The sequence below is a fragment of the Crassostrea angulata genome, chromosome 2 (assembly GCF_025612915.1).
Source record: "Crassostrea angulata isolate pt1a10 chromosome 2, ASM2561291v2, whole genome shotgun sequence".
Taxonomy (NCBI): Eukaryota; Metazoa; Mollusca; class Bivalvia; order Ostreida; family Ostreidae; genus Magallana; species Magallana angulata.
This window is the reverse complement of record NC_069112.1, coordinates 25,014,119-25,041,716: the sequence shown is the minus strand read 5'-3', so window position 1 is coordinate 25,041,716 and position 27,598 is coordinate 25,014,119. Positions and strand designations below refer to the sequence as shown.

Sequence of the window (27,598 nt, the reverse complement as noted above, 5' to 3'; positions counted from 1 at the left end):
CCTATCTTAGCGTTGATTGCGATACTGACCACTCTTTAGTGTGCTGTAAAATCAGGATGCAACCAAAGAAATTCCACTGTTCAGGGAAACAGGGCATTCCGCGCATCAACGTCAGCAACATGTCGCAACCCAAGCTCACTCAGAAGTTTGCAGAAACCTTTGAGCAGGAACTGGATTTCATACAAAAAGGGACCTCAACCGAGGAAAAGTGGGGAACCTTGAGGGACATCATACATAGCACTGCCCTGGAAGCCTTTGGTAAAAGAACAACAAAGACAACAGACTGGTTCGAGGCAAAGTCCTCTGTGATGATTCCTGCCATAGAATCCAAACGTATAGCTTTGGCGGAATACAAAAGAACACCAAGTCAGAAGAACCTTCTGTCACCAAGAGCTGCCAGAGGCAAAGTCCAGCGGATGGCTAGACTCTGCGCAAATGTATACCGGCAAGAACTTAGTGAGAGCATCCAGACAGCCGCTATATCTGGTAACGCAAGAGGCATGTACGATGGTATTAAAAGAGCCATAGGACCAACTCAGTGCAAAACAGCCCCCCTCAAGTCATCATCTGGCGTAGTACTCTCAGACAAAAACCAACAAATGGAGAGATGGGTTGAACACTACCCAGACCTGTACTCTACTCAGAACACTGTGACTGTCTCAGCCCTGGACGCCATTGAGTGCCTGCCAACCATGGATGAACTTGATGTAGAACCAATTAGAAGAACTAAGTAAGGCTATTGACAACCTTGCCTCAGGTAAAGCTCCTGGTAACGATGGAATTCCTCCAGACTTGCTTAAACAGTGCAAAAGCTCCCTGTTGTCACCCCTACATAAGGTTCTATGTGAGTGCTGGGAATATGGGAGCGTGTCACAAGACATGAGGGATGCAAAGATCGTCACCCTCTACAAAACCAAGGGAGAAAGAAGCGACTGCAACAACTATAGAGGCATCTCCCTCTTAAGTATAGTCGGCAAAGTGTTTGCTAGAGTGACCTTGATTAGATTGCAGAAGCTGGTTGATCGTGTATACCCAGAGTCTCAGTGCGGCTTTCGCTCAAAGAGGTCTACGATCGACATGATCTTCTCTCTTAGGCAGCTTCAAGAAAAATGCAGAGAACAACAAATGCCGCTATACATCTCCTTCATTGACCTGACCAAAGCGTTCGACCTAGTCAGTAGAGATGGACTCTTCAAGATCCTCCCAAAAATTGGATGCCCTCCAAAACTACTGAGCCTAGTGACATCATTCCACGTCGATATGAAGGGGACAGTACAGTTCAACAGTAGTTCCTCGGAGCCATTCAGCTTCAATAGCGGTGTCAAACAAGGCTGTGTCCTTGCCCCCACGCTGTTTGGTATCTTTTTGCCATGCTCCTCAAACATGCATTTGGTGAATCGACTGAAGGAATCTACCTACGTACCAGGTCAGATGGTAATCTGTTCAACCTCTCTCGCTTTAAAGCAAAAACTAAAGTCCGCGATAGACTCATCAGGGACATGTTATTTGCCGACGATGCAGCAATTGTCACCCACACCCAGGCCCCGAGGTTATAAAACTTTTTTGAGTACAAACCCAAACTCCAACTCGTACTCCGTACTCCAAAATCATACTCGTACTCCAATATTGAGGTTATAAAACTTTATTAAACTCATACTCAGACTCCAACAGGGTACATACTCAAGATTTTTTAAGTATGCTTCGAAGCATCCTCAGAGTCATACTCAAACACAAATAAACATGGCTGCTCACAAACGACAATTTCGTCAAAGGTTGCTTCAACAGCAGCACAGGCGTCCGAGATTGTTTAAGGACCGTTCAAATCCTCTGGAAGATTTGGACGAAGACGAGGTCTTTGAGCGGTACCGGTTTCGGCCACATACAATCCTTAACATCGTTGGACTCCTCCCAGACTTATCCCCTGCCACAAATCGAAATCAGCCATTACCACCCCTCCTCCAAGTCCTTTTGTGTTTACCATACTTCGCCACCGGTGCAATGCATCTTCTAGTTGGAGATTCGCTGAACATTTCTCGTAGTTCAGCAGGGAGATGTATCCGGACAATTGCGAGGCACATTGCGAATCTTGCTCGTCGATTCATCGTATTTCCAACCGGCGTAGACGCTGCCTCAACTAAGCGTACTTCTCTTCTATTGCGGGTACATATTTTCAAATCAAATACGTCACTGAGCGGTATCAAATGATTTCGCTCCCTGACTATTTGGCTCCCTTTTATAATCCATACATAAATGAAATGTCATTGCTTTGGCTCTTGTTTACTGTGTTTAATCAAATACATTATATAAATTCACAAATGATTCAACTGAATAAAAACAATGATAAGCATCTAATTAATCATTTATCAATAAAAAATTCACCAATCACATGTTAAAAAATTTAAAAAAGATTAAACACTAAAGCACGAATATATTTAGCCTGTTCAATTGATCCTTAATAGTCAAGCATTCATTCCATCAAAAATTATTATATCTTAAAGCAATTTGGCAATCAACATAATTGAAAAATAAAAAATATCAATCAAAATGAAACGCGGACGTCGGTGAAAGCAGTAGTAAACAACATGGCGACTTCCTAGTAACCACGTAAGACGTACAAAATTAAAGATATGCGATATCAGTAGAATTAACTATTATGAGAATATATGATTTGTACTTACGAGTTGAGTACACTGCATACGTCATCCCAACCTTCTCTTCTTGAAACCGATTTCTTTTTCGACCCCACCCCTTTAAAATTCCCGAATAAATCCCCCTCCCTCTCTACCACACTCTGAATCAAAGTCGCCTCTTCAAGGTCGCTCCATTTCCTCTTTTTCGCTAATGCTTTCCCATCCCCAATTTCATTCGCTTCCATGTTGCAATGTTGTTAATGTAAATGGTTAAATAATGTAACAGACGATAATTATTAAATTTGCAGACGTTTATTTTTAAGGGGCCCCGTTTTTTTTTTTACCAATTGAGAGGCCCGGTATAGGCATATATAATAGATATTTACATAAAGCAACAATTCTTACCTCCATAATCTAAAGATTTCCACTTCCGAAGTTCGAGTTTGTGCTCCAAAATACGCAGAGTTTGTCTCAGTTGAGAACGTACTCCAAAACTTTTATAACCTCGGATTTTAAAGTCGTATTCAGCGGAATACATACTCGGAGTACGGAGTACGAGTTTGAGTACGAGTATGAAAAAAGTTGTATAACCTCGGGGCCAGGAAGAACTGCAAATGTTGATGAACCGCTTTTCAATGGCATGTGAGGATTTTGGCTTGACTATTAGCCTAAAGAAAACAAACGTTCTAAGCCAAGATAGTTCCACAGCCCCAGCTATAGCAATCGACGACTACCAACTGGACGTCGTCCACCAGTTTACGTACCTGGGATCAACCATTACTGACAACCTTTCCTTGGATGTTGAGCTAGATAAGAGGATCGGAAAGGCTACATCCACTCTCGCTCGACTTTCAAAAAGAGTTTTGACAAACCCCACACTGAAAACTTGTACCAAAATGGCAGTATACAACGCCTGCATAATCGGCACTTTGCTGTACGGTAGCGAGTCGTGGACAACGTATTCCAAGCAGGAAAGAAGGCTCAACACCTTTCATCTGCGATGTCTGCGCCGCATCCTGGGCATTTCGTGGCAGGACAAGGTGCCTAACACCGAAGTCCTATCTCGGACGAACCTTCCAAGCATGTTCACTATGCTTCGACAACGCAGGTTACGCTGGCTCGGGCATGTGCGTCGAATGGATGACGGACGTTTTCCCAAGGACATCTTGTATGGAGAATTGAGATCTGGGAAACAAAGCATTAGGCGCCCACAACTTCGATTCAAGGATGTCGTAAAAAGAGACATGAAGGCCCTTGATATCGACGTGCGATCTTGGGAAGACCTAGCAGCAGATCGACCCAGATGGAGGTCCACACTACTTAGACAGATCAAGTCAGGGGAAGAAAAGCTTGTGCACGCAGCAGAAAACAAACGCGCACAACGAAAGCAGCGCCTAAACCCCGAAAGATCTGAAACTATTCACAGATGTGACTTTTGCGGAAAAGAATGTCTCTCCCGTATAGGACTTTTCAGCCACAAACGTTGCTGTCAGAGAGAGACAAAATAGGATACAATATCCCATGGTCGTCTGCGACTGATGGAAGCCTACTAATAAATTTGCTTGAAAGATTTGCTAAAAAGATTCTTGTTAGTGAAAATTCAGGTGAGAAGTTTGGGACATCGAGATGGAAATAAGAAACTTTTATCCTCAACAGTTTAATAAATTTGCTCGCAAGATTCTCTGTAATGATTCTTACCAGTGAAAATTCCGGTGAGAAGTTTTGGACATCAAAAATGAAATAAGTAACTTTCGTCGTCAACAATTTAATTTGTTTACTGACAAGATTCGGTAAAATGATTTTTTGCAAAATTAAGAAATTTGATGACTTCCTTGGTACCTTATCTTGTTATTACCTCATAACACGTGTATATACATGTACAGGTGTAAAGAGGAAAAACACCCTTAAAGTCAGGTCCTTACACTAAAGTATACGATTTCTCTTTGTTTTTGCAAAGAAGAACGATAGGTAAATGTTAAGATTTAGATTTTTTAATTGAATTATGACACAAAACAAAAATCAAAACCAAGTTTTCTTTTAAAGGTGGTATGAGACACTTTCATATTGTAAAATTAATGTACTTAAATTCACATTACTATCCGCAGATGTCCAATACCACCTTAAAACAGCACCAAGAAATTGAAAACCTCAGTATTCTATAATTACTATAAAATCGATATTCTCCCAAAGCATGAAGGAAACATCTATTGTTCAATTGTACATTCGATACCATATATATATTTTGTACATAATATATGATTTTGTACATAACTGCCTGAAGAGCCAGGAATGGCGAAAACGTTTGCGGTTAATAGGATCAATTTGTGATTTTATTCTGGATATTTATCATTTTTAAATTATATATATATATATATATATATATATATATATATATATATATATATATATATATATATATATATATATATATATATATATGCTTTCGTTCCTTTTTATTTTTTTTTACATTGATAATCACAATTAGTCCAGTTTTTTGGTAAGAGATATATATTATATGTGAAATATTGCACGGTTTGCGATATGCTAGTATTAACATACAAATTTGCGCATAAGTCTAGTTTAAGGTCAAGATCTAGTAAATGAAAGGTGCCGACAAGTTAGTGAAATTCAACATATTTTTTATGATGTTTCATAACAATATCTTCGTTTCATAGGGTGTACCGGGCTTTAAATTTTTGGTAGAAACAATGAAAAATCATTTTTTAAACAACCATTTTTATGAAATATGAAGATAAAACTAACAAATATCAGAGTTTTGTCGATTTTTGACTGATGAAATATATCTAAAATGCCTACATCTCTCCAAAAACGGCGTTGAACAAGGTATGTCAAATTCAATATAGGTACCGGGATTACTTTCCCCGTGATTAAATATAGAATGTCAAAATATTGTTTTATTTTCTACATAATTTCTTTAAAGCCGTAAAGTACGGGAAAGTTTTCATCAAATCAATTATGACGTCATAATGGTTCAAGCACCAAAACGAGAGTCTGGATTCATTTACTAGATCTTGACCTTAACATTTTAAATGAAAAAGTAGCTGATGAAGCGAGGCGGTATCAAAGATGGCATCCTCCTTTGTTTATTTTTCCTCCGAGATACCCACTATTTTGCCCCCCCCCCCACCCCCCCCAAAAAAAAGATTCTTGATGAATCGGTAATAAGTTTAGCTCGTTCGTTTCCGTGCTGATTCCTAGAGCTTGTTGCGCACCGATGAGTTGCGCTCGTTAAAAAGGAAAATATTTTATGCCCTACTGTAAAACTAAGATTGTCTGCAACGCTGCATCATTCTAGTTAGTTATCGAAAAACTCAGAGGAGTTTCATTAACTTTCGGATACAGATCCGTATAAGTCTCGTAAGATCCATTTCGGCATTTTAGGTTAATTGTAATTTCTTTAGGATTCGTATCATCTTTATAGGATCAGTACGAGTTCTGAACGATAGTGATGTATCTCTACCACATTACAGGGTTCCAAAAAGTCCTGTAGGATTCAAATCAGCGCTGAAGAGTCCTAAATAGCTTTGAAGGATCACTACATTTGTATCAGCAGTAAAAGATACCGGCCGGCAGGGGATGCTTACTCCTCCTAGGCACCTGAACTCACCTCTATCTTTTTAGAGGTCCTTGTTGCTCTGCTTTTAATTCGTATTTCGCTCTATGGAATTTTTAGATGGTTGACAATTTGATATTGTCATTTTTCATATGTCACATGCATGGTTATTTGTGTCCGATCCATGGTGAATTGAATATATGGAGCAAAGATGACCTCGACATTAATTGATCAAATTTTTAAAACTTATTTTAATCAAATTTTGTGTCAAAACTTAATTCTTTCTTATTATTTTAGATATTAGATGCATTTTCACTAATTTACATTCAAATGCACAACATTCTTCGTACGCTTTTGTGTAAAATCTGAGTAAAATCTTTTTAATGATGGCGTATATGACTTCATTTTACGATATCTATATTGCTTTTTCTTTGACAATGTGATGGTCAAATTCTTGATAAGGATAAAGTTAATTTGTTTTAATTCAGGGATATACGAAAAAACACATGAGCGCATGCATATTTATTTGTAATTATTTTTTTAAAGTTGTCCGATCTGAGGTATATGTCCGATGCATGGTGAACTTACCCTACAACAGCCCTTATATATTTTATGATAAAAACCAGCCTTTAAGGATACGTATCAGGCATATGGGATCTACATTATCCTGAAGGATCTGTATTGCCACTAAAATAGCACTGAATTATTTCTAGCAGCCCTGAAGTATATAAACCTCTTAAGATACCGTATCTGTATCACGGTTTGGGATTCATACCAGCCAAGTAGGACCAGTGTAAGACCTACAGACTGCATGGTATTATAAATATCCTTATGATCAAACTTAATTCATCCACCAGATGAAAAAAATCCATAGTGTTTGTTTTAAAACGCCATATCATTCGCTTCAGGCTTCAATACAAAATTTTTAATAAAAAGTTTTAGGGGATTTTGCATTGAAAACGACATGAAAAGTACCCGGATGATAATGTCGAAAAATTTTAAAAATTTTACGATGACTCCCGAAAGTTTCTGATAAGATAAAAGATACCAGATTTTCACATTTTAAATCTCCGTAAGAAAAGTATTTTAGTTCCTTTCTTTTCTACGGTTATAAAAAGGGAATCCGAACGAGTGAAAAAAAAGAAACAATACAAACTTTGCCATATATTAACTTTTCACTGGTCATTTTTCACTAAGAGGTCTATGTATTTAATTGAGTTATTGTACTGTAAGTACTGACAAGCATTGGTTTTATTTAGACGTTGATAGGAAAAAAATGAAACGATACCTGACGAAATGGGATCTATTTCAAAATTTCTTCCAATCAATTTATTGATTCAAATGTATTGAGTTATAGAAAATCAACAAAAGGGGATGAAACCTGCTACAGACTTTCGTTATATGATAACACATCTTATTCATTATTAAGAGTGCATATCTAAACAACGTCAGAATAGAACATGCAACGGGTCATCCTATATTCATGCCTGTTAATCGATTACCAACAATCACCAATTCCATGTTTATATAGAAAATATAAGAGGTCGATTTTCAGTTATGCAATTTTGATCATCCAACATTTTACATACAAAGATGGTATTTTGACTAAATTCAGGTAATTCAGGTAGATTCAGGTAGATTCATTTTCAAAGAAAATATGAAGAATATTGTATTTAGTATTTTTTGTTATGATATTAAACACACGAAATACACCGTTTTTGAATTAGCGTTGATATTTGTTCTCTGAAAACGTTATCACAACACTACATTTACCGGCAGAAATTTTCATTTAACGAAATATAATCGCGAAACTTATGTAAAGTCTGAATTTGCCTCGTAAATATGATGTAAACTCTAAATTGAATTTGCATTTCCAATAATATATGTGTATAAAGTCATTACCAAGAAAACGATATATGTATGTGACATCAAACTGACGAAACTGATCTTTTTTATCCTCATGCAGGACTTAACCTTAGGATCACTTGCATAGTCCAAGTCACTTACCTAATTTCATGTCGTTGAATGAAGCAATTTTTAGTACAATTTCGCCCGCAAAAGCTATAAATATTGCAACCGGTTGTTTGGGGAAATTATTGAAGTATACGTTACATATTTAACTCGAAGTGTTATCACAAAAGACACTTCACAAGCATATATTTTAATTTCAGTTACTTAACAAACCAAGTTTAACGTATCACATCCACTATATCATTTCAAATGATAAGTAAACAGTTCGTCATATCAAAACAGGTGAAAGCTATCATGAAAACAAATATGTGCATGTCACTTGAACGACCGTAAATACAAAGGAAATCTGCAAATCCAATATTATGGAATGTGATCATATTTTAGATGATGGTGGAAAACAGACGATGGTATTCGCAAGCATAATCATGTTTATTATTCTTATCATTATCAGCACAGGTGAATGATGTAGGACCTAGGGCCCGGAGATGAATTTCTTCCGGTCCATTAGTCATGTCGATGGGACAGTATCCAGGCATTGGTGTTCCGCCATCAAACTGCCCTTGACCTTTGACCCTTTCCCCTTGAACCCTTAGTTGAATGAGTTTATTATTCGTAATTGAAACTAAATTTAAATTATCCAAAATAGTCAAAAATTTAATTTTCAGTGGCATAACATATCATAAAAGCAACGTTTCGATGAATGTTCTCAGGTTAATTGTTGAAGGTTAACAGACGACGATATTGACACGAATAATGATGTTGAGCGTCATTTACATCATCAATACAGGTGACTGATGAATTTATTCGGGCCCTGAAATGTACTTCTATCGGTCCATTACTCATACTGATGGGACAGACGTCAGGTATTGGAGTCATCAAACAACCACTGACCTCCACCTTTTTCCCCTTGAACCCACACATGAATGAGTGTACTGTTGGCGATTCCCACTAAACGATGACCAAAAAAAATAAATCAACATTAGAATTTAAGAATTGTTAATTAGTAACCAGTCAAATGTACACTGTATGTATCTTTAAAGATCACCAGATTATGTATCTTTCCCAGAGTTATATTATATAAGTTTAAAATTTGAATTAAATGTTTCACTAATTTAACTTTGTTGAAACATCATGTACATTTTACAACAAAATATACCATTATATATAGTTTGCCTTTGTGTATACCTGCATAACTAAAAAAAATGGCATACCATAATAATACTTAAATATGTCTAACTTTTCCTGGGAATCAATCTTTATGAGATTGGCACCTTCAGCTAGACATTTGACCTGAGCTGTTCAATATGAGACAGGCACTGGAAAAAAATTCAGACAAATAGGCTGGAAAAAGATTTTTACTGGTATATTGAACCCATGTAAACAAAAACAGGGCACAAGCCTTGTTTTCATTATCAGTTCTGCATGTTCCTAAACATTTTGCCGTACTTTCTATATTTGCAATTCTGTGGCATGATGATTTAGGATTTTCATCTGTTCTCACACCATAAAAACTCTGGAAGGCAATAGCCCCATAGTTATACAAAATATGTATTACTAAAGTGACAATGCATGTTGCTTGCAACATATCGCTCGTAATTTGTATTATACTCTGATCTATCTCAATAACTGAACAATATGTTTAAAAATGAAATTTCAACCTCCGTTTTTGTTTCTTTGTCTTATCTTTAAAATACATCGATGCAATTTTTTCTTTTTATGTATAATGCTGTTTAAATCATTATTAAATCATCTGATCAATAACTTGTAAATAATGAATAACACCCCTTTGTTTCCTGCGTTAAAATAGCATCGTAATTAAACCATAACCGATGTGATTGATTACTTTAACTATACGTAAGAAACATTTTTTACAACACCAAATAAGCTATGGTAAATAATGAATTTACACAAAAGCATATGTTTATCGGGAACCAACTTTTAGTATCTGATAAGGAAATATGGAATGAAAAATTTATAGGAATTGCAATTGTTTACGTTATCTTGCAAACTAATAACCCTACCTTAAACAAATAAGTCAAGGCGCAAAACGATTTCAAACAAACGCCTATGAAAATGACTTAATTGTTGACTATTGAAATTTATTAATTATTTTCAAGAACTAAGTCTTGTCAGCAGCGATGATTTGTGCTGAGGTCGAAACACTGTTTCACTTTCGGTTTGTCCGAGTAACTGCATAGGAGAGTTGATTAAAATCAACTCCCAAAAAGAATCAGAATTTTATCTGATTCAATTCATTTATGTAGAGTACAAATACTTTTTTCTATTTAAAATTTTTGATCTTGTTTAGTTAAAGAAAAAAGTTGCAAAAATAACATTTTGAACCTTCCCCTAATTATCAAAATAGCCAAAATCATTTTCAACAGATGAATATATTCTTACTCGATCATAATTGCTTATTTGACTGATGTTGACATTATATATAGACTAGATTGTTTTTACTATATTAATTGAAAGCCGAAACAGACAAGTTTTCTTGAACTCCCTTACGGTTCCGAAACAATGCTTTTCAATGTAAGTTTAGATTAATTGTGTTATTTTATCAAATTTGCTTAATCTAAAATGAAACTATCATACGCATTTGTTTAAGATCGTTGCGAGACAACTAAAATTATTCAAAACATATTAAGATAATTTGATTGAGAGAAGGATGCAGCTGACTGAAATGTACTGCTCGATCTAACATTTGTACATTGTAATTAACAATAGGGTATATTAAGTTTTTGAAGACAAATTACACTATGTAATGTTTTGCAGACAATTCTCTTGTAAATGTTTTTTAACGAATAAATTCTTAACTGCATTTTAAATAAAGTAAGCCTAGTTTAAAATTAGAAATAAGTTACCCTCACAATTACCATGGAATTGTTTCGTAATTTTTTAATTGTTACTACTGAATCCTTTGAAAATGCGTTGAATGTACCATGATTTTTTTCTTCAGATATTTCATTTTTGTTACTCTACAATGTACCCTAGATATATTTTCTTTTTTTATTATCACATCATATCTTTTTCCCAAAAAAATACAGCAATAGAACTTTTAAAAACCTTGACACCAAGGTTGGTTTTGTGAAAAAATTTAGACATCGTTGATTTTTTAAATTTACCACATTCCTTTGGCATGTTGCCGTTCAGGTATGTCTTGGCTAAACAGAATTAAGTCAATGAGCTTTGGCTTTGCTGAAATTTTACAATACAGTAAAATGATACTGTCATAGGCACCATAGCAGCATTTTATCCGATCAATGTCATAAAACACAACACTTCTTCACTCAAATACGTTACAAATAATAAAAAATGGTTATCACAAATTTACAGTAATGCTTTGCTTCCATTGTACCGATATATATGTAAAGCTTTTCGACAATTTTCATTATCCACAAAATACAAATTTGATAATTGGCATCTTAAAGTTCACATTTTCCCGTCATTTTTTCTCCTTAGGCACAAAACGGCTTGTTTTCAAGCAGTTTTTCTTTCGGAAATTATTTGAACATTTGTTTGAACAAGCCCAACGATTTCACCAGAGATGTATTTATCCAAGAATTAAAAGTGACAAAAATGCGCTCTTGTTCAAAACGTCACGTTTTCTATTAAAAAAACCATCATATAAACATCAACTTTAGACTGGTTCGAATAACAAATATAGCGTTAATTCTAATGTCATATACTGCCTGTGAAAGCTAATACATCAAAAAATCTGTGGAAAGCATATTATATTAACTAGTCTAAAATTTTAACATTCAAACTCAATAAATATGAAGCACTTTAATAAATTGCGAATTTGTGGTCTTATTATGCCCATATCATATGTTATCCAATTCTTCTTTATTTCATGATGCTATAAATAATGTTTCCTATTGAAATTGATTATGAAATAAAAATAATCTTCATTCGCGGAGTATAAATAAAATCCTTAAAACGTTATTGAACAGGAATGTTCTACCTCTTTTTATTATAATCAAATCCACTTTGATGTACTGCTAAGTACTAATTTGATTTGAGTTGTTGCTATTGGGTAATAAGTACATAAATCAATTAATTGTTTTTTTTACCGTCAATGCTGTAGTTATATCCATGCTGTGATGTCATCGGTTTTTGAGCTCATTATATTTGTGTGTTTAGAGCCCATAAATTTATAGTTTGAGGTGGGGTTTTGACTAAATCTCTGTACTGAATGTTTGCTGGTGGAAACCACCTAATTAGTGAGTTTAATAAAGTGTAAAATGTTAGAATGTTCTTCAGTGTATACGTACATTGCGCAGTACAATTATATTGGTACATTTGATAATTTTCATATTATAGTGGTTTAGGTATAAGATTACTATTAGTGCATGAGTATTTTAAGGGCATTATTATTGGCAGCTTGATAAACTTTAAGCTACATGCAGGTAGTTCTGTGTAATTATGAGGCATCTCTTGAATTTTTCTGGTGTTAGGATTATAATTTTAATATAATACGGGAGGTAACTTGATTTGCAACATGTTTAATATCATTGTATTTGTCTAGAGTTATGCCTATTTGTTTACATGCGTCGGTCGCCAAACTTTGGAAGGCCATTTTATATTTATATAACTAAATGGATATCTTATAATGCTTATTATGACTAGTTGGATTAAGTTATACTATTATACTGATATATCCGCTAGTCATAAATTTCACCAGTGTAAACATATATTAGCTAAGGCCAAAAAAAATATTCCTGTTTCCTGTCACTTGACCAAAATAATTAGGGTAGGTAGGTAGGAAAAAAAAATTATTTTTAAAAAATATTTTATTTTTAAAAACTTGGAGCATGTGTGTAATAATGAGAGAGATGTATATTCCCAGTGTTCAGTATGTAAATAGATGATTTAAAATTTCCAAAGGTCTTTGTATTGTTGATGCATGTAATGTATAGAAAACAAAGGCAAAGAAAAAAAAATAGATTAATTTTTTAATTAAAGATAAAAACTAATATTATTTGCAAAATTTAATCTACATGTATGAATGTATTTATCCTTTTCTGGATAAATATTATTGTATTGTATTAACTTAATGTCAATATCAACATGATTATTCAAATCACTCTCTGTACTTCCGTGTATTTGGGGTATTAGTCCAACCCTTTAACCCACTTACTACCGTACGTTATGTAGAGGATCTGTTTAATTCTCAAGATAATATAGAAAGCAGTTTTATGATAATTTTAACATTTATTGCAGTTATTAACTAATAACAGGTTATTGACTAACTGTAATATCAGGATTTAAAGTAATAAACATTGTTTTTGTAATTTCCAATATACAGAATGTTGTTGCATCACCCATATTTATAACCCCTGAAGGTAAGATAGTCGCAAGTTATTCACCACAAGGTATATTTATGCGGTAAAAATGTCTGTAGATTAATTTTCTATCATTCTTTCGTCAGAGAGGTTAATTTACACGATTATGAACTCAGAAGACTTGGTCATCTTCACTTCTCTTTCTGAGGAAATTCTGGCGAAGTTACCGATCACCACCATGATCACAAAAAAACTTTTAGGGTCGGAGGGTAAAAGATAGGGTCGGTCGGGCGACAGCAAACAGGAATATTTTTTTTGGCCTAAGATGAATTAGTGTGTTAAAAATTCTTTTTTAAATATTTGTAGTAAATCGTCTAACGTCTTAGGTCATACATCAATGATACCATCTATTGTCTAGAGTTTATGTCTATTGTCAATATATATATATATATATATATATATATATATATATATATATATATATATATATATATATATATATATATATATATATATATAAATCATCAATTCATCGCTCATCAACCGTGTGTTTTGTCACCCTCCAAAATAATGACACATTTACAAGAATGCACAGTTCCCTTTTACTGACCAGTAAAGATTATTTATAGTGAAGTAGATGATTGAGATGAGAAGATTGCACAGTTCCATAGGAATGAACGAAAGAACAATCGAAGTACGGGTATGGCTTTTTTTTCAGTGATTCTATCCCTAATAAGAAAAGAATCCTAGAATGGGGACGAATACCTCAAGAATTCAAAAAGGTCTGTATGAAACTGCTTTAGGAAACATTAAAAATTTGTTCTGATTGATAATAATTCAATGAGAATCAGACGTAGTTATTCGCAAGCGAAGCTAGAGGAAAGCCGGAGAAAAGTAAAATTACAGGCCAGGGCGGCATCATTTCAGGAGAAAAAAACAGATAGAAGGGGCCATATAGCAATTGAAATTGAAGGAAAACGAACGCACTGGATATAAAGACAGCTTTAAAAATATGTTATGTGAGAACCAAAATAAACGAAGAACTCAAAAAAAATCCGAACTGAAAATGAGACATCTGTCAGAGGCCGCGGATGACATTCATTTGCCTTTATCAACAGTGGCATCATCAGTACAGGATCCCATCATGCATGTATCTTCATCTATAAAGCAGTCAAAACTGAGTCCGGGTGTGGCAGAGCTTTCTTCTGTTAAAAGACCATAACAAACATGTGAATCAGTTCACCGCATTAAGATTTTTTTTTTATGTCACAAAATTTCCACAAATGTGTAGAATGCATTAGTCATTTCTGCGATTAAAAATTGTCTTATAGCAAGCAACATGCATGTCCAAAAATTTTCTAGTAGTTTGTATATCGAATACTTATTTGTGCTGTGTTTCATAAAGGCCAAATTTTTCGAAAGCCCATGAATGGATGTGGACTTTGTGGAGGGAAAACGTGCTGATCGATACCTCTATTCCAATCGCATGACATTAAAAAAACTTATACTTTGCAAAATTCAGCAACAACTAAACTCATGTCTTTATTGATGTCTTTGGTAATAGTTTAATTCTTGTTTGTTTGTTTTTTTTTTCAAATGGTGTATATGTCGTATATATAGTCATTATCGAGTTATTTAAATGATTTGATTAAATATTTTGTCGTGCACTAAATAGAATTAAGAATTACGATATGAGACACATAAACATGTATATTTCATCGGGAAATCTTAGGCTAATTACGAAATGGCGAATATACTGGCGATAACTATTTTTCACGTAAGTTTTAAAAAATTATGCATTGTTGATAAAATGTAATTCCGTTATTGTCTATATCTACACTACACACGATACTGACACTTTTTGGACTCAAAGTCAATAAGGCCATTAAAAAGAATCGTTGTTCTATTCTGTAAATTGAATTACGCAATATTGATAATGTATTATCTGTATAAAAATGTATAGGTCCATTTATATTTATTTTGCATAAGGAGGCTGTGGAATCAACATATAAACAATCATATTTAACTTAATTTTAGGACCTCATGTTTTAACAAAAGCTATAAAGAAAATTTTCACATATGTAATAGAGCCTCAGTTACCAGGACGCTTTCGTTTTCAAGTTCAGTCGTCCGGATAGGTGAAGCGTTCAGATATAAGAAGTGCGTCAATTGTCATAAATGATAATGTATTTGTTTATAATGGGTTTCATCCGAATTAGCAACAAAAATGGAGTTGTCTGTTTAAATTGACCTTTTTGATACATAAACTACGTTTTGTATTAATATTTTGTGTGAACATATTAATTGAACTTCAATAACCACCGAACTTTTACAGCAAAATTCATTGTGCCGAAGTGTTATACGTTCCTATTTCTGTTACGCTTTTTAAAACTATGCATTTTTAGGCACGCCAATTACCACAATAACTGAAATTTCTTCAAAACAGAATTAATTTAATCAATAAAACTAATTGTTACTAGCTTGGAAATTGCAGGATCCACAAATGCTATTTCAGTAAGTTAACATGCTTTGATTTGGTTTTCTTTCTGTACGTCCGGTTTTGACTTAATATAACAAGGCATTCATGAGACAATTTGTATGAAGAAACTTTTTAAATAAATAAACTACAAAGATATGCATAGTTTCCAGTTTTCTTTAATATTTTTACGCAAAATCAACCTTTGGAATAAAGGAATGTTTAAAACCGATGGTACTCGACAGGAGCACTGAGAAACATAACCAAACAGTGGCGCGTGATTTATACTGCCTAGCCAGTAATGTTGGTATTTTGAAAGTGATTTGGGACGTCAAAGTGTTTATACAAGCTACTTATACGAATGTGAAAAAGGTGTGAAACTTGATTGACAGGTTTCTGTGTTATCTTTCTATTGTATTAAGCAGGGTAGCAAGAATTATAGTTAACCAGGGTTTTGTGGTAAAAAAGACCCACGGATTCGGGATTTCGGATAAATGAGACAAATCAACGAATATATATTCAGTATCTCCAATTATCATCCCTAACCAGAAGCGTCCGGATATCTGTAGCTCAACTGTACATTTATTAGCTTTAAAATTTGAATACCTTCCTATATCCTCCTCCAGACCTCTTCTTTTTAAAGAAACCAATATAGCATAAAAATGGTCTCGACCTTCGAACCCTCTTAAAAACATAACAACAAAGTAATACACCCTTCCACTTTTATAATGAATATTCATTCATGTTGTCATTTCGTAACAAATAAAGTACTAATTGCCTATTTCATCTTCAGTGAAATAGTTAAATTTCAGTTGATAAACAAGTCAGGGACTCTAATGTTAAGGCTCTTAATTTTTACATAAACAAAATCAAAAAGTCATCATGTTTAAACAGTTAATAGCTGGCACTCTTTTATCGACCGATGATTTAACAAAGAACATAAATTTTAAAAAAAACTGCATGTCTCTTCGTCATTATCATCGAAGACAGACTCTGTAAAAACCATGTTCAGTTTTATCAGTTTTGGATGAATGACAGACTTGGGTACTCGCAGGAATAATTAAATGGACTGCCGTTTGGATTATCACCACAGGCGAACGATGTAGACCCAAATGCCCTCATATGCACTTCAGTCGGTCCATTACTCATGCTAAAGCGACAGTATTCAGGTATTGGAGTTCCGTCATCAAACCTCCATTGACCTCCTATCTTTTCCCCTTGGACCCACACTTGAATGACTGTATTGTTTGCAACTGACACTAAAAAATGAAGATGATTAAAAGGTTAATATTTAAGCAATAAGGTATCATTTTCAGATGGGGATAAAAATATAGATTTGTCACTTGATCAAATCCCATATATCTTAAAAGGCTTAAATTTACATTTTTATTAGCTGAAAATAGTAGAAATAACTTTGTTTATTTTTTCTTCTCTTGACCTAAACAGTCGCTATGATTAACCCTATAATGACGTATCAAAAAAGTTCAACAATGTTGAACGGAGTTTGATTTACAAAATACATGAGTATAACAATTTTTTTAAACACATTTTCTGTTAAAATAAACGAAAATTGTAAAGACCATTTTAAAATGATACTAAAATAATGGAATCTCGGCAAAATATTACTCTTTTTTAATGTTAAGTCACCGACGTTTAAGAAATTATGACTGTTACGATACCGAATCATAAACATGATCTTACAAAAATGCTAAACCATTGTGAATTATCTTCATTATTCATGATTTTTTGTTATATACATGTAGTGAAAAATACTGAATAAAAATTCGTACATGTATTGCAAAGAATAATACGTTTTTGACGGAGCTGATCATTTGTTATTGTTTAATATATGTGCTATCTTATCACACGAAACGAGATTGGTTTAACAGTCGGTTTGTTTGTAAAATTTACCAGGAAAATGATGACCAGAATTATTTTTTAGCTACTAAGATCGTTCTAACCAGTCTTGTTGCTATGCAGATATAACAGCAAATTGCTTATAAAGTTGTATATAATTTGCAATGTCATAAAAAAAAATTATAAATGCAAATAGAAAAGAACAGTAAATTACAAAATTGACAACAAAATAATGCAGTTTCATTCAAAATAGAATAAGTATACTTTTACAGATTAGAGCAAATGTCGATAAAAATATAATCTTAGCCGTATTTCAACATTTGAAATGCACTTAAAATCTGGTTCACTTATGTAAATAGGTGCACACTTATAACATACCATGATAATCATTGAAAATGTCGTACTTTTCCTGTGAATCAATCTTAATGAGATTGCCCCCTTCAGCTTCACAGTTGGCCTTAGCAGTTGCATAAATGACAGGCACTGGGAAATACTTCAGACATATTTGAGAGCCTGACAAGTTGTAAGGCGCAGAACCGTTTGCACAGTGTGCTACAAATAGAATTTACCAGTTCAGAACACAGAGTGTAATGATTAAACTACTTTTTATTATATCAGTAAAATTTGGTCATAGACATCAAATGTAGTATTCCTAGTTTTTGTTTTCTGTCTTTAACAACCTTTATTTTTAAATTATATCAATAACTATTAGATCCAAAAACTGAAATAGGGGGAAACAGATGCTGAAAACAACTTCATCATCTGAAATATATTTTTTTTGCTGTAAAATATTCTTTATTTTATCACAAGGGTGTGGACATATTTATTATCATTTTATGAAAAAATATGATAATAGATATTCACCTTTCATTTATGTTATACAAAATTAGAAAAAAATATATGAAATTTAAAAAAAATATATAAATCAATCTGATGACAGTTATACATACGTTCAATAAATGTTTTCCAATTTGATCCACTGATGTCACTTCCGGTGATGTCATTGCAGCACATACATATTTTTGCTGATATGTCGTGACTGATCATGACGATTGCATCCACTGAAATCTTACATGTCAACAGGCATTCTCCAGCTGTTTCTATATTTGCAATTTTGTGACACGATGATTTCGGATAATCATTTGTTCTCACCGCGTAAAAACTATCGAAACAACTGGCTGACTTGTTGTTAAAGATATTTATGATCAAAAATACACTGTATGCTCTTCGTAGCATATTGCTGGTATTAAGCTAAAATGTTGTATCTATTTTTACAACTGAACACTATGTATGAAAATGAAGAATCTTAACTACAGAGGTCCGTTATATTTCGTTACAAATCGTTAAAATATATTTTTTATCATGTCGTTTTTATGTATAACCTCTTGCTGCCTTTTTGAGAGAATAAACATTTCATGATATATTAAAATTCGTTTATCGATGACTCATAAATGATAGATGTTTCCAGCGTCAAAATAGCATTGGAATCAAAAGGTAAGCAGCGTGATTGTTTACCTTTTCTGTACGAACTTATACCTTTATTTAACACAAATATGTCATTTTCCTATAAAAAATCTTAAAACAGCATGTGATTTTATTTTTTAAACAAAATGTGTTTTTTTTTAATAAAACAGTGAATACACAACTTATAGTAATTGCCATTGTTTACTTTTACTGTGTATACTAATAACTCTAACCACAACAAAAAGGCTTAGTGCAAAATGAATTCATACAAAAGAATATTAAAATGTCGTAGAATATGCTTTGACGTCGCACATGCTGTTTGCATATAATGGTTTTTTGAAATGTTTTTCATAAAGCGATGCAAAAAATTTGCATCATCAAAAAATCCCGAATCACTATTTAAAAGTTCTCGAGAACTGCTCTCCGATTCAAATTAGCAAAGGCAGGATTTTTCTTTTTCAAACATGAATATTGAGTTCATTTGGCATTTTTTTAAAACTTATCTATTGTTTGATTTATTTTTACATTCAAAATGTCATAAAAATTACAAAATTTGACCCTTATGCAGCAAGAATCAATACTGCCTTACCAAAATATACTCATAATTACATCTTTTTAAAGAAACAATCCAATAGCCACCTTCAATACAATGTATAAAATTCATTATATTTTGATACAGGGCTAGCTATTCAAAATAGCATACTTTTTTATACCAGTAGTTTAAAATCAAATTATACACACACATTCAAAAAAACTATTCTAAGTTGTAGACATAACTATACCAAAAATATCGGTTGTTCCTGACAATCAATTAATGGTATAAAAAAAAATAATTCCTCGTTTACAAGTTTCAAAAAGTTTCAAAAACAGTATTCAATTATTACAGTACATTGGGCGTAAAACGATCTGAGATATATCTATGACATATGTTAAATGAGAGGGTTTTCCCCCTAAACTCGACTTGTATGAAAAAAACAACTAAAGCAATCATACTTGTTTTGAGCGCTAATACATACATGTGCATGGAACTTTAAACCTCCGTTCATTCTATTCAGATAAATTTTCAGTATCGTTGCTTTAAATATGGAAAAAATGGACAATTTATCGATACAAAACATATACATCATATCGCTACAGTCTTAAGATACGCAATAATCCTTAATTTGACGAACTTGGCCGAATCTCAACACTAAGAATACAAAAAATATTAAATAAAAACTGTATTCACAGATAGGGTTTTGGTCGTTGTGGACAACTGGCCCCGGGGCCATAAAACTTAGACAAGCTCACTTTTGATCTCAGTCTTACTTTTCCACTATATATTTCTTAGATCAAAAGTAAGCCCGTCTAAGTTTTATGGCCCCAGGGCCTGATATGCTGAAAAGTCGGGTTCTGCTGGATATCGAGCACACAAAACATACATGGCTTACTGTGTTCATCATATATAAAACAAAGAAGATTTTTGGACCTTTAAAGATGTATAATCTTTAAGCAACATTTAAATATTCCTATTTGGACTGGAGTTTATATGTCCTTAATATCTAAACGGCGTTAAGCCATATATATAAACTACATTATAATAAGCCTTTGGTCACCTTTATATGAGAATTTCACTCCCTTTAAGTTGTCTTTTTACTGTCTATAGGAAGCCATTAAGTCACGTTTGTTAAAACTAAACAGTTAAATTTAAATGCATGTAATTAAATGCTAATTTGTAGTGGGGTATGGCGGTCTTAAATTACTGTCAACACATACTATGCAGAAACAATTATCTATACCTCAGTTTTGCTTTTGTAAACAATATAGTTCATACAACGGCGCTCCATTGAACACAGATCATCGCTATCAATGCCGCTTCAAAAAACACGGATCACAGTTTACTAATTTTATTATGGTCATTTTTTGTAAAATAATTTTCCTCATTTTATTTTTGCAAAATTATTGGGCCGCCCATCTCTCTATGAAACTTTTATTTAAAACAAAGTCACTCAATATTCGAATCAATCAATCGTCTAAAAGTTTACACGTAGTATTTAATCCATAATGTTCATTGAACTTGGCTCAAATACTTTATCTACATAGAAATATGTTTTTATATAGGCTGTTTTTCTTTAAATGAACATGCATACAAATAAACCAATCTCCATCAATGTTAGTTTTCTTCTGGTTATTCCAGTAAATTTCTTAGATGAGATTAAAAATCGAATGAAAACAATTTGATATAAATTATCATAGTTATGATATCTATTCTACTGATCAATCTAGATAATGTCAAGCTCTGGTTTTTATCTGCTAGACACATCTAAAAGTGCAGGTTCATACTTATATAGTAAGACTTAATTGTCATTGTTAAATCGCGCTTGGTATTGCTGCTTTTTTTGTCTCTTAGTTGTTCGATTTGTTTGAGTAGATTTAATTAGACTCTGTTATTTGTTCAACTTTTAAAAAAACCTAGACTAACAGAGAACATAAAAGATTGTCAACACTGCCGGTTTGACTTGTGTCCGTATGCACGTCGGGATTTCTAAAGGCTTTCAAGTCTTTTAATTTATGTAAACGTTAAAGTTGAGCCATTGATTTACTAATATTTAATTTATTTCAAATATTTTTTTTTCACTCTGGGGTTTCAATCCATTAAATTATTCAAGAATCAAAGACATTTTATAAGAGTACAAAATGCAGATTTATCAATGTACTGTTTATCAGAAATAGAGGGTATGTTTTAGTGGTAACTTCTCTTGTCACACCAGGAGAAGCACATACCGGTATTTGCACATACGAAAACATGCTACATGAAGCACATACATCACTGGTAATTGACGGCACCATTTCTTAAAAACAGAATTTTTCGCTTAAAAATCAAACACATTAATCAATTTCAAAATAATATCTTTTAATTAAATCATTCAATTTAATGTGGTAAATATGTTGCTAAATATTTTTACAATATAAAAAAAAGGTTACAGTTCCAATCTTTACAGTCTGGAATGGCGCTGGTATTGTGCGATACCCCGGTAAATTGCAAAGTATTGCCTGTAATAGTGTGCCTGTATGAACCCGATCGTTGTTTATATAATGTAATGCCTTTTTTAATTCCAGTTTTCTTTTCTTCTTTGCTGTCAATAGGCATAGATTAGCTAATACATGTACATATACCGGTTTTGTATATAGTAAGCTTAACAGTGTCAATATTTTTCGATACATGAAGACTAAGTTAATAATTCTGAAGCATGCATGAATGTAATTAATGATATCAATATATCATTGTGATAATAACACCTAATGCGTTATCTGATTGGTTCTAGACAATTACTGTGGAATCATTAGAATTCGTGATGGTTCAATTTTCGCGGTATTTGTGGGTAGCCCTCACCTTGTTTCATCCTCTACGAACACTAATGATAATAGATTTAGTTGTCAAACTGAATCTAAAAAGCGATTCATCCACGTAATTATATCCCCACGTGTAAGCAAAATACTAACAATCCACGAAAACTGTGATGAAGAATAAGGGTATCTATTATTTAATTTATTACATACTTTGTTTTAAATTTGTTTTAGAAAAAATGTCAATTTGAAATAAATTGATTTAAATATCACTTAAAAGTAGCCTGTAATTTTATTAAATGAAAATATGGGATCATATTGTTTTAATTTTGAGAGTTTATTTGTTTTGATCAGGATATAATCATACTCTGATCAATAAAATTTTGAACAACTTTTTCAGTTCTTTTGATGTATGGGAAAGGAAATGAGGTGGCCTAAAAAAATTCGTAAACTATTTACCTTAAAATACTGAAACTAACACGGAATATATAAAATATTTACGACAAGTGCGTCTTGTTTCGACATGCACGGCCATGCACTTTTTGGAAAAGAACTTCGCACATAGATTATAGAAATATATTTTAGTTAAATTGATTATGATAACAGTTTGTTGGTTAAGTAAGCTAAAATTTGATCAAAGAAAGATATCATCTGGAAAAAAAACTTGACTGTGGTTTATAGAAAATTCGATATTAAGGACCTATACGTTGTCGTAAATGTGGACTTAAGGTTGCTTACTGAATGTTTTATCTGAATTTAAGGATCTTTTATCCATCTTTAAGCTACGTTAAAGCATATTTAAATAGCTTAAAGGTTGTGTAAAGATTTTCTTTTATCCACATTTAATTAAGCATCTTTAAGTCACATTTAACTTAAAGATGGCCATTTATTTTTTGAAAATTTGAAAATTGTATAATGTACGCACTATTGATACTATGTTAATGAATATTCGAAACCTTTTAAATTAACAATATTCGTCAAGTATGCAGCAAATACTAGTATCAAAAATATGCCAGGAGAAACAAACAACGCATAAAGTTCACACAATGATTGTTGTGGTTTATAAGTGTGAATTCCATCGCTGGTATTCACATGTATAGTGATAAAGAACATTTTCTTCAGCATCTCGGCAATCGAAACCTGTACGGCCCCTAGCCCGGAGATGTATCTCAGCTGGTTTATTTTCCGTGACGAGGGGACACACGTGGGGTATCAGAGTGCCATCATCAAACCTCCATTGACCCCCTGTCTTCTCCCCTTGAATCCACACTTCAAGGAGTGCACCGTCGGCAATCGGCACTTAAATAAAATCAACAATGTTTAGATTATTATTTGTTTGTTGTATACCAAATGGACATACCAGTATGCATGCATATATGAATTCATATTTCTTGAACATTGATTTATAAAAAGTTTCTCTGGTTTAGGAATGACAATTATTTTAATTTCAAAATACATGTACATATGTAAGATTTAAAAAAAAATCGATTTCTTATTTTTTTCACTTCGTAATTACATACTTGAGAAAAAAATATTACACATCAATCAGTACAATTTTGTGAAGTGAGCAAAACTAATTGAAAATATTAGGGATGTAAATTTAAGCCGGTTGGCTTAGTCGATAAATTGGGTGCTTTAGTCGAAGAAAATACAAATTGTTCTCCTCAAGTACATATCTGCCTATGTATATCAATGGAATTAATTATTAACCGCTAAAAAATACACCAGGGTAACCTATGGAAATAATGGAACTTATGGATCAAACATGCCGAGAAAACAAAACTGTTGTTTTCATTTGTATCCAAAAAAAAAACTGCGGCGTAAAGAAAACAAATGTTTTGAATTAAATAAACTTTATTGCGAGTAATCGACTAAATAATTTTAGCTGATGACGGGTGTGACCGAGCGATAGTCGAGTACTCGTTGACATCCCTAGAAAATATATTTTTTCTTCATTTTTAGCTAATATAATTAGGTATTGTAATAATTATTATAAAACTTATGCAAATTGAAGACAAGATAAAATTGATTTTAGTTTGTTTTCAACCGTTTTAACCAGACTTGTCATATACATGTATATTATGATTTTTTCTGGTTGTTGTCATCGTGAATTCATTCAAAACAACACAGATACACTATGAAAGCATACCATGATAATCCTCGAATAAGGCGAATTTTTCCTGGGAATCAATCTTAAAAAGATTCCCACCTCCCGCTTGACAAAGGGTTTTAGCTGTTGAGTATCTTGCCGGAACTGGGAAATACATCAAACAGATTTGGTTGGACGTCAATTGGTAGGTCGTGCAGCCAGTAGACCTTGGAACTGTAATTGAAAACAGCAAGCTTATATTAACCGGCCATGTTTTGAAAGATAAGACTATTATACTATGATATATGCTAGATACAATTAATGTTCGGAAATTATCACGACAGTTACTTTTAGTCCCTTTGGGGAAAAACATTACAATTTCACCAAAAGGTATGCCGTTTATTAATGTAAAATTGTCTGTTTAATGAGATTATATGATAATTTCTAGTCAGCTGACAAACTAGTGTCCCAGAGTAACGCTAAACTCATCGGAACGTCATTAATGCATTTTCTTACGTTTACGCATTAACCACATTACTAACAAACGAAATGCATAAAATAATAATAATCCAGTTGTTATATTTTTCTAATTTAAGTAAGCGGGTCATGATTTTTTTTTTCTGCAATGATCGCTACTTTTGCAACCCACATGAATCATCAAATAAATTATTTTTATATATTTCATTCATTTATTGTAACGGAAATTCTACAGAAATTGGTTAACGGCATTCGCTATATGAATAGCGTATTATTGTTTGCATTCAAGGAGAAATGTGTACTTTAGTTCACTGATGAGCCTGTCGACACCGGGTCATTAATATGAATTAATGCTACTGATGTTAACAGTGCGTCAGATCATTAGTATAAACTTGACATGATTCACTTATAAACGTCGAAAAGTTAGGTTACAATGTCGATAAAAGGGGCGTGTAGATACCAGTCCAGTCTGTTACCACAGGACTAGAAATGTACAATCAATTTGCATTTACAACTTTTGTAAGATAGACCAAAATACTTTTACCTAGAACAAATGAGTTCCAATTTGCACCGATGATGTCACTTCCTGTGATGTCATTACAACACATACAGGTATTTGTGGACTCGTTGTGGCTGATCATGACAATACTATCTATTGTGCTCCCGCATCTTCCCAGACATCTTAAGGCGGTTTTAATATTTTCAATTTCTTGACACGACGTTTTTGGATATTCATTTGTTCTCACGCCGTAAAAACTTTCGAAACAACTGGTCGTCTTGTTGTACAAAATATACATGATTAGAAATATAACGTATGTCCTTTGTAACATAACGATGGTAATTTTGGTATAATCTTATATCTATCTCTGTGACAGAACAGTTATGTTTTGAAGTAAAGAAACTATTTTACAAACGTCCGTTTATATTTCGTTGTGTAATCGTTACAATATATCGATTTTATTTTTTTGTTTATTAATAATTGCAGTCGATTCGATATTGTAGACATTCTGAAGTGTATGAGAATATTGAATCTTTTTAATGACTTGTAAATAATAGATGGCATCTGTGGGTTTTCTGCAGTAAAATTAGCATTTGAATGAAACGACGAGCAAAAGAATTGTTTACTTGCACTGTACATTTCTATACATTTCCCTTTATTAACAACAATAAAGGAATGGTCTTGAAAGATTTTATACAAAAGCAAATCATTTTTAACTGACGTATTCTTTCTGTAACGTTTGTTCAATTTTTTTTTAAACTTAATTGACAAAAACACAATGTAGGACTAGAAACTTACAAGTGCATTTTTTTTAAAAAATACGACCACTGGTTATCTTGCATTAAATAGAACTTATTATTTACATTCAAATATACCCTAGCGTCAGACCTACAAAAGTTAACAAAACTTAATGACATTTAAACAGAAAAACAATGATGGTTTTTTTCGTCAGATGTATCTAATATATCTCGTGAAAACCATATGTACGATTTGTAACTGTATTGAGATAGTAGATGAATTTCATTATATATTTCATTGTACAGATATAACAATTAAAGATAAGAGAGTTTTATACATACCTTCATACAAGTACTTCTACAAACAACCAAACGTTTACAAATATCAACAACTCTTTATTACTAATAATAAAAAATTGTTGATGAATCTGTGTAAATTCATTAAAATAATAATTGATAGATCGTTTTTACTCGCCTTGTTTTGATTGCGAACAAATGACAGCGATATATCAAGATTGTCATATAATGCATGGTCTTTAAAACATCCAGAGTGGAAATTTAGATACAGGACATCTCGTGTTAGTTTTGTTTTTATTCAAATATTTGCTCTTTTCAGTCCAGTGTATTGAACGTATGTTTTTGCTCATCAGTAAATTGGCTGGATCTATGCTTACATTATATGAAACCGAGTTAAAAAAAACACAGGAAGAACTCCATTCGTGATGATTTTGTGGGTTTTATTTTGCATACCATTAAAATAACAGAGTTAAACTCCCGACCCTCCCATAAAGTGCGAAGGTCATGGAAACGTCTACCAGTATAGGTCGTGGAACTTATTGTGTATATCAAAACTTCTATGTGGAAAATACTTCAAATGTGCATAAAATATGTAAAGCAACTTCAAAATACCCCAATGGCATTGAGATTGAAATGTAAATAATGGGCAGTCGGACTGTTTTTGTTCCTCGTGTATAGCGTTAGTGTCATGGGGTTAAGTTTAAGAAGAAGGTGATTTGTCACATCTCTGTTCATTTGATAAAATCAAGATATCTATATTACAACACAAATGGTTAAAACTCTTGGTTTCATAAAGATAAACCATTAAATGTGGATATTTCTCTATTTATATGACAAATATATCATTGCAGCAACATGTTGACATCATCTGCGAGCTGAAGCCATATACACCCAGTCCCCGGAACGTTCTTCTTA

General features: G+C 33.0%; 3 protein-coding genes across 3 annotated transcripts; 1 reads left to right on the top strand and 2 right to left on the bottom strand.

Annotated features, from left to right (window-relative positions):
• Positions 1–879: 879 nt before the first annotated feature.
• On the top strand, positions 880–4,138 carry LOC128174067 (uncharacterized). Its single transcript, XM_052839703.1, has 3 exons — positions 880–1,434; positions 1,662–1,672; positions 3,298–4,138. Exons 1-3 carry the CDS (start codon positions 880–882, stop codon positions 4,136–4,138), a joined length of 1,407 nt encoding a protein of 468 aa, XP_052695663.1.
• A 10,420-nt stretch (positions 4,139–14,558) lies between these two features.
• LOC128174066 (uncharacterized) lies at positions 14,559–19,029 on the bottom strand. The gene is made up of 4 exons (XM_052839701.1): positions 18,744–19,029; positions 18,172–18,345; positions 16,977–17,195; positions 14,559–14,665 (listed from the first exon to the last, which is right to left on the bottom strand). Exons 1-4 carry the CDS (start codon positions 19,027–19,029, stop codon positions 14,559–14,561), a joined length of 786 nt encoding a protein of 261 aa, XP_052695661.1.
• A 4,332-nt stretch (positions 19,030–23,361) lies between these two features.
• Positions 23,362–26,002, bottom strand: LOC128173644 (uncharacterized). The gene is made up of 3 exons (XM_052839317.1): positions 25,695–26,002; positions 24,734–24,907; positions 23,362–23,883 (listed from the first exon to the last, which is right to left on the bottom strand). The coding sequence occupies exons 1-3, from the start codon at positions 25,978–25,980 to the stop codon at positions 23,645–23,647; spliced, it is 699 nt and encodes a 232-aa protein (XP_052695277.1). The 5' UTR covers positions 25,981–26,002; the 3' UTR covers positions 23,362–23,644.
• Positions 26,003–27,598: the final 1,596 nt, after the last annotated feature.

Bases quoted from the DNA above. Each gene is read 5' to 3' on its own strand.
- LOC128174067 (XM_052839703.1), top strand. From the start codon at position 880: ATGAGGGATGCAAAGATCGTCACCCTCTACAAAACCAAGGGAGAAAGA.
- LOC128174066 (XM_052839701.1), bottom strand. From the start codon at position 19,029: ATGCTACGAAGAGCATACAGTGTATTTTTGATCATAAATATCTTTAAC. The intron at 18,346-18,743 runs GTATGTATAACT...TTCTATTTGTAG, and splicing joins TTGGAAAACATTTATTGAAC to CACACTGTGCAAACGGTTCT. The intron at 17,196-18,171 runs GTATGTTATAAG...TTCATTTTTTAG, and splicing joins CATTTTCAATGATTATCATG to TGTCAGTTGCAAACAATACA.
- LOC128173644 (XM_052839317.1), bottom strand. From the start codon at position 25,980: ATGTTACAAAGGACATACGTTATATTTCTAATCATGTATATTTTGTAC. The intron at 24,908-25,694 runs GTAAAAGTATTT...TTTCAATTACAG, and splicing joins TTGGAACTCATTTGTTCTAG to TTCCAAGGTCTACTGGCTGC. The intron at 23,884-24,733 runs GTATGCTTTCAT...ATTTTATTTAAG, and splicing joins CTTATTCGAGGATTATCATG to TGCCGATTGCCGACGGTGCA.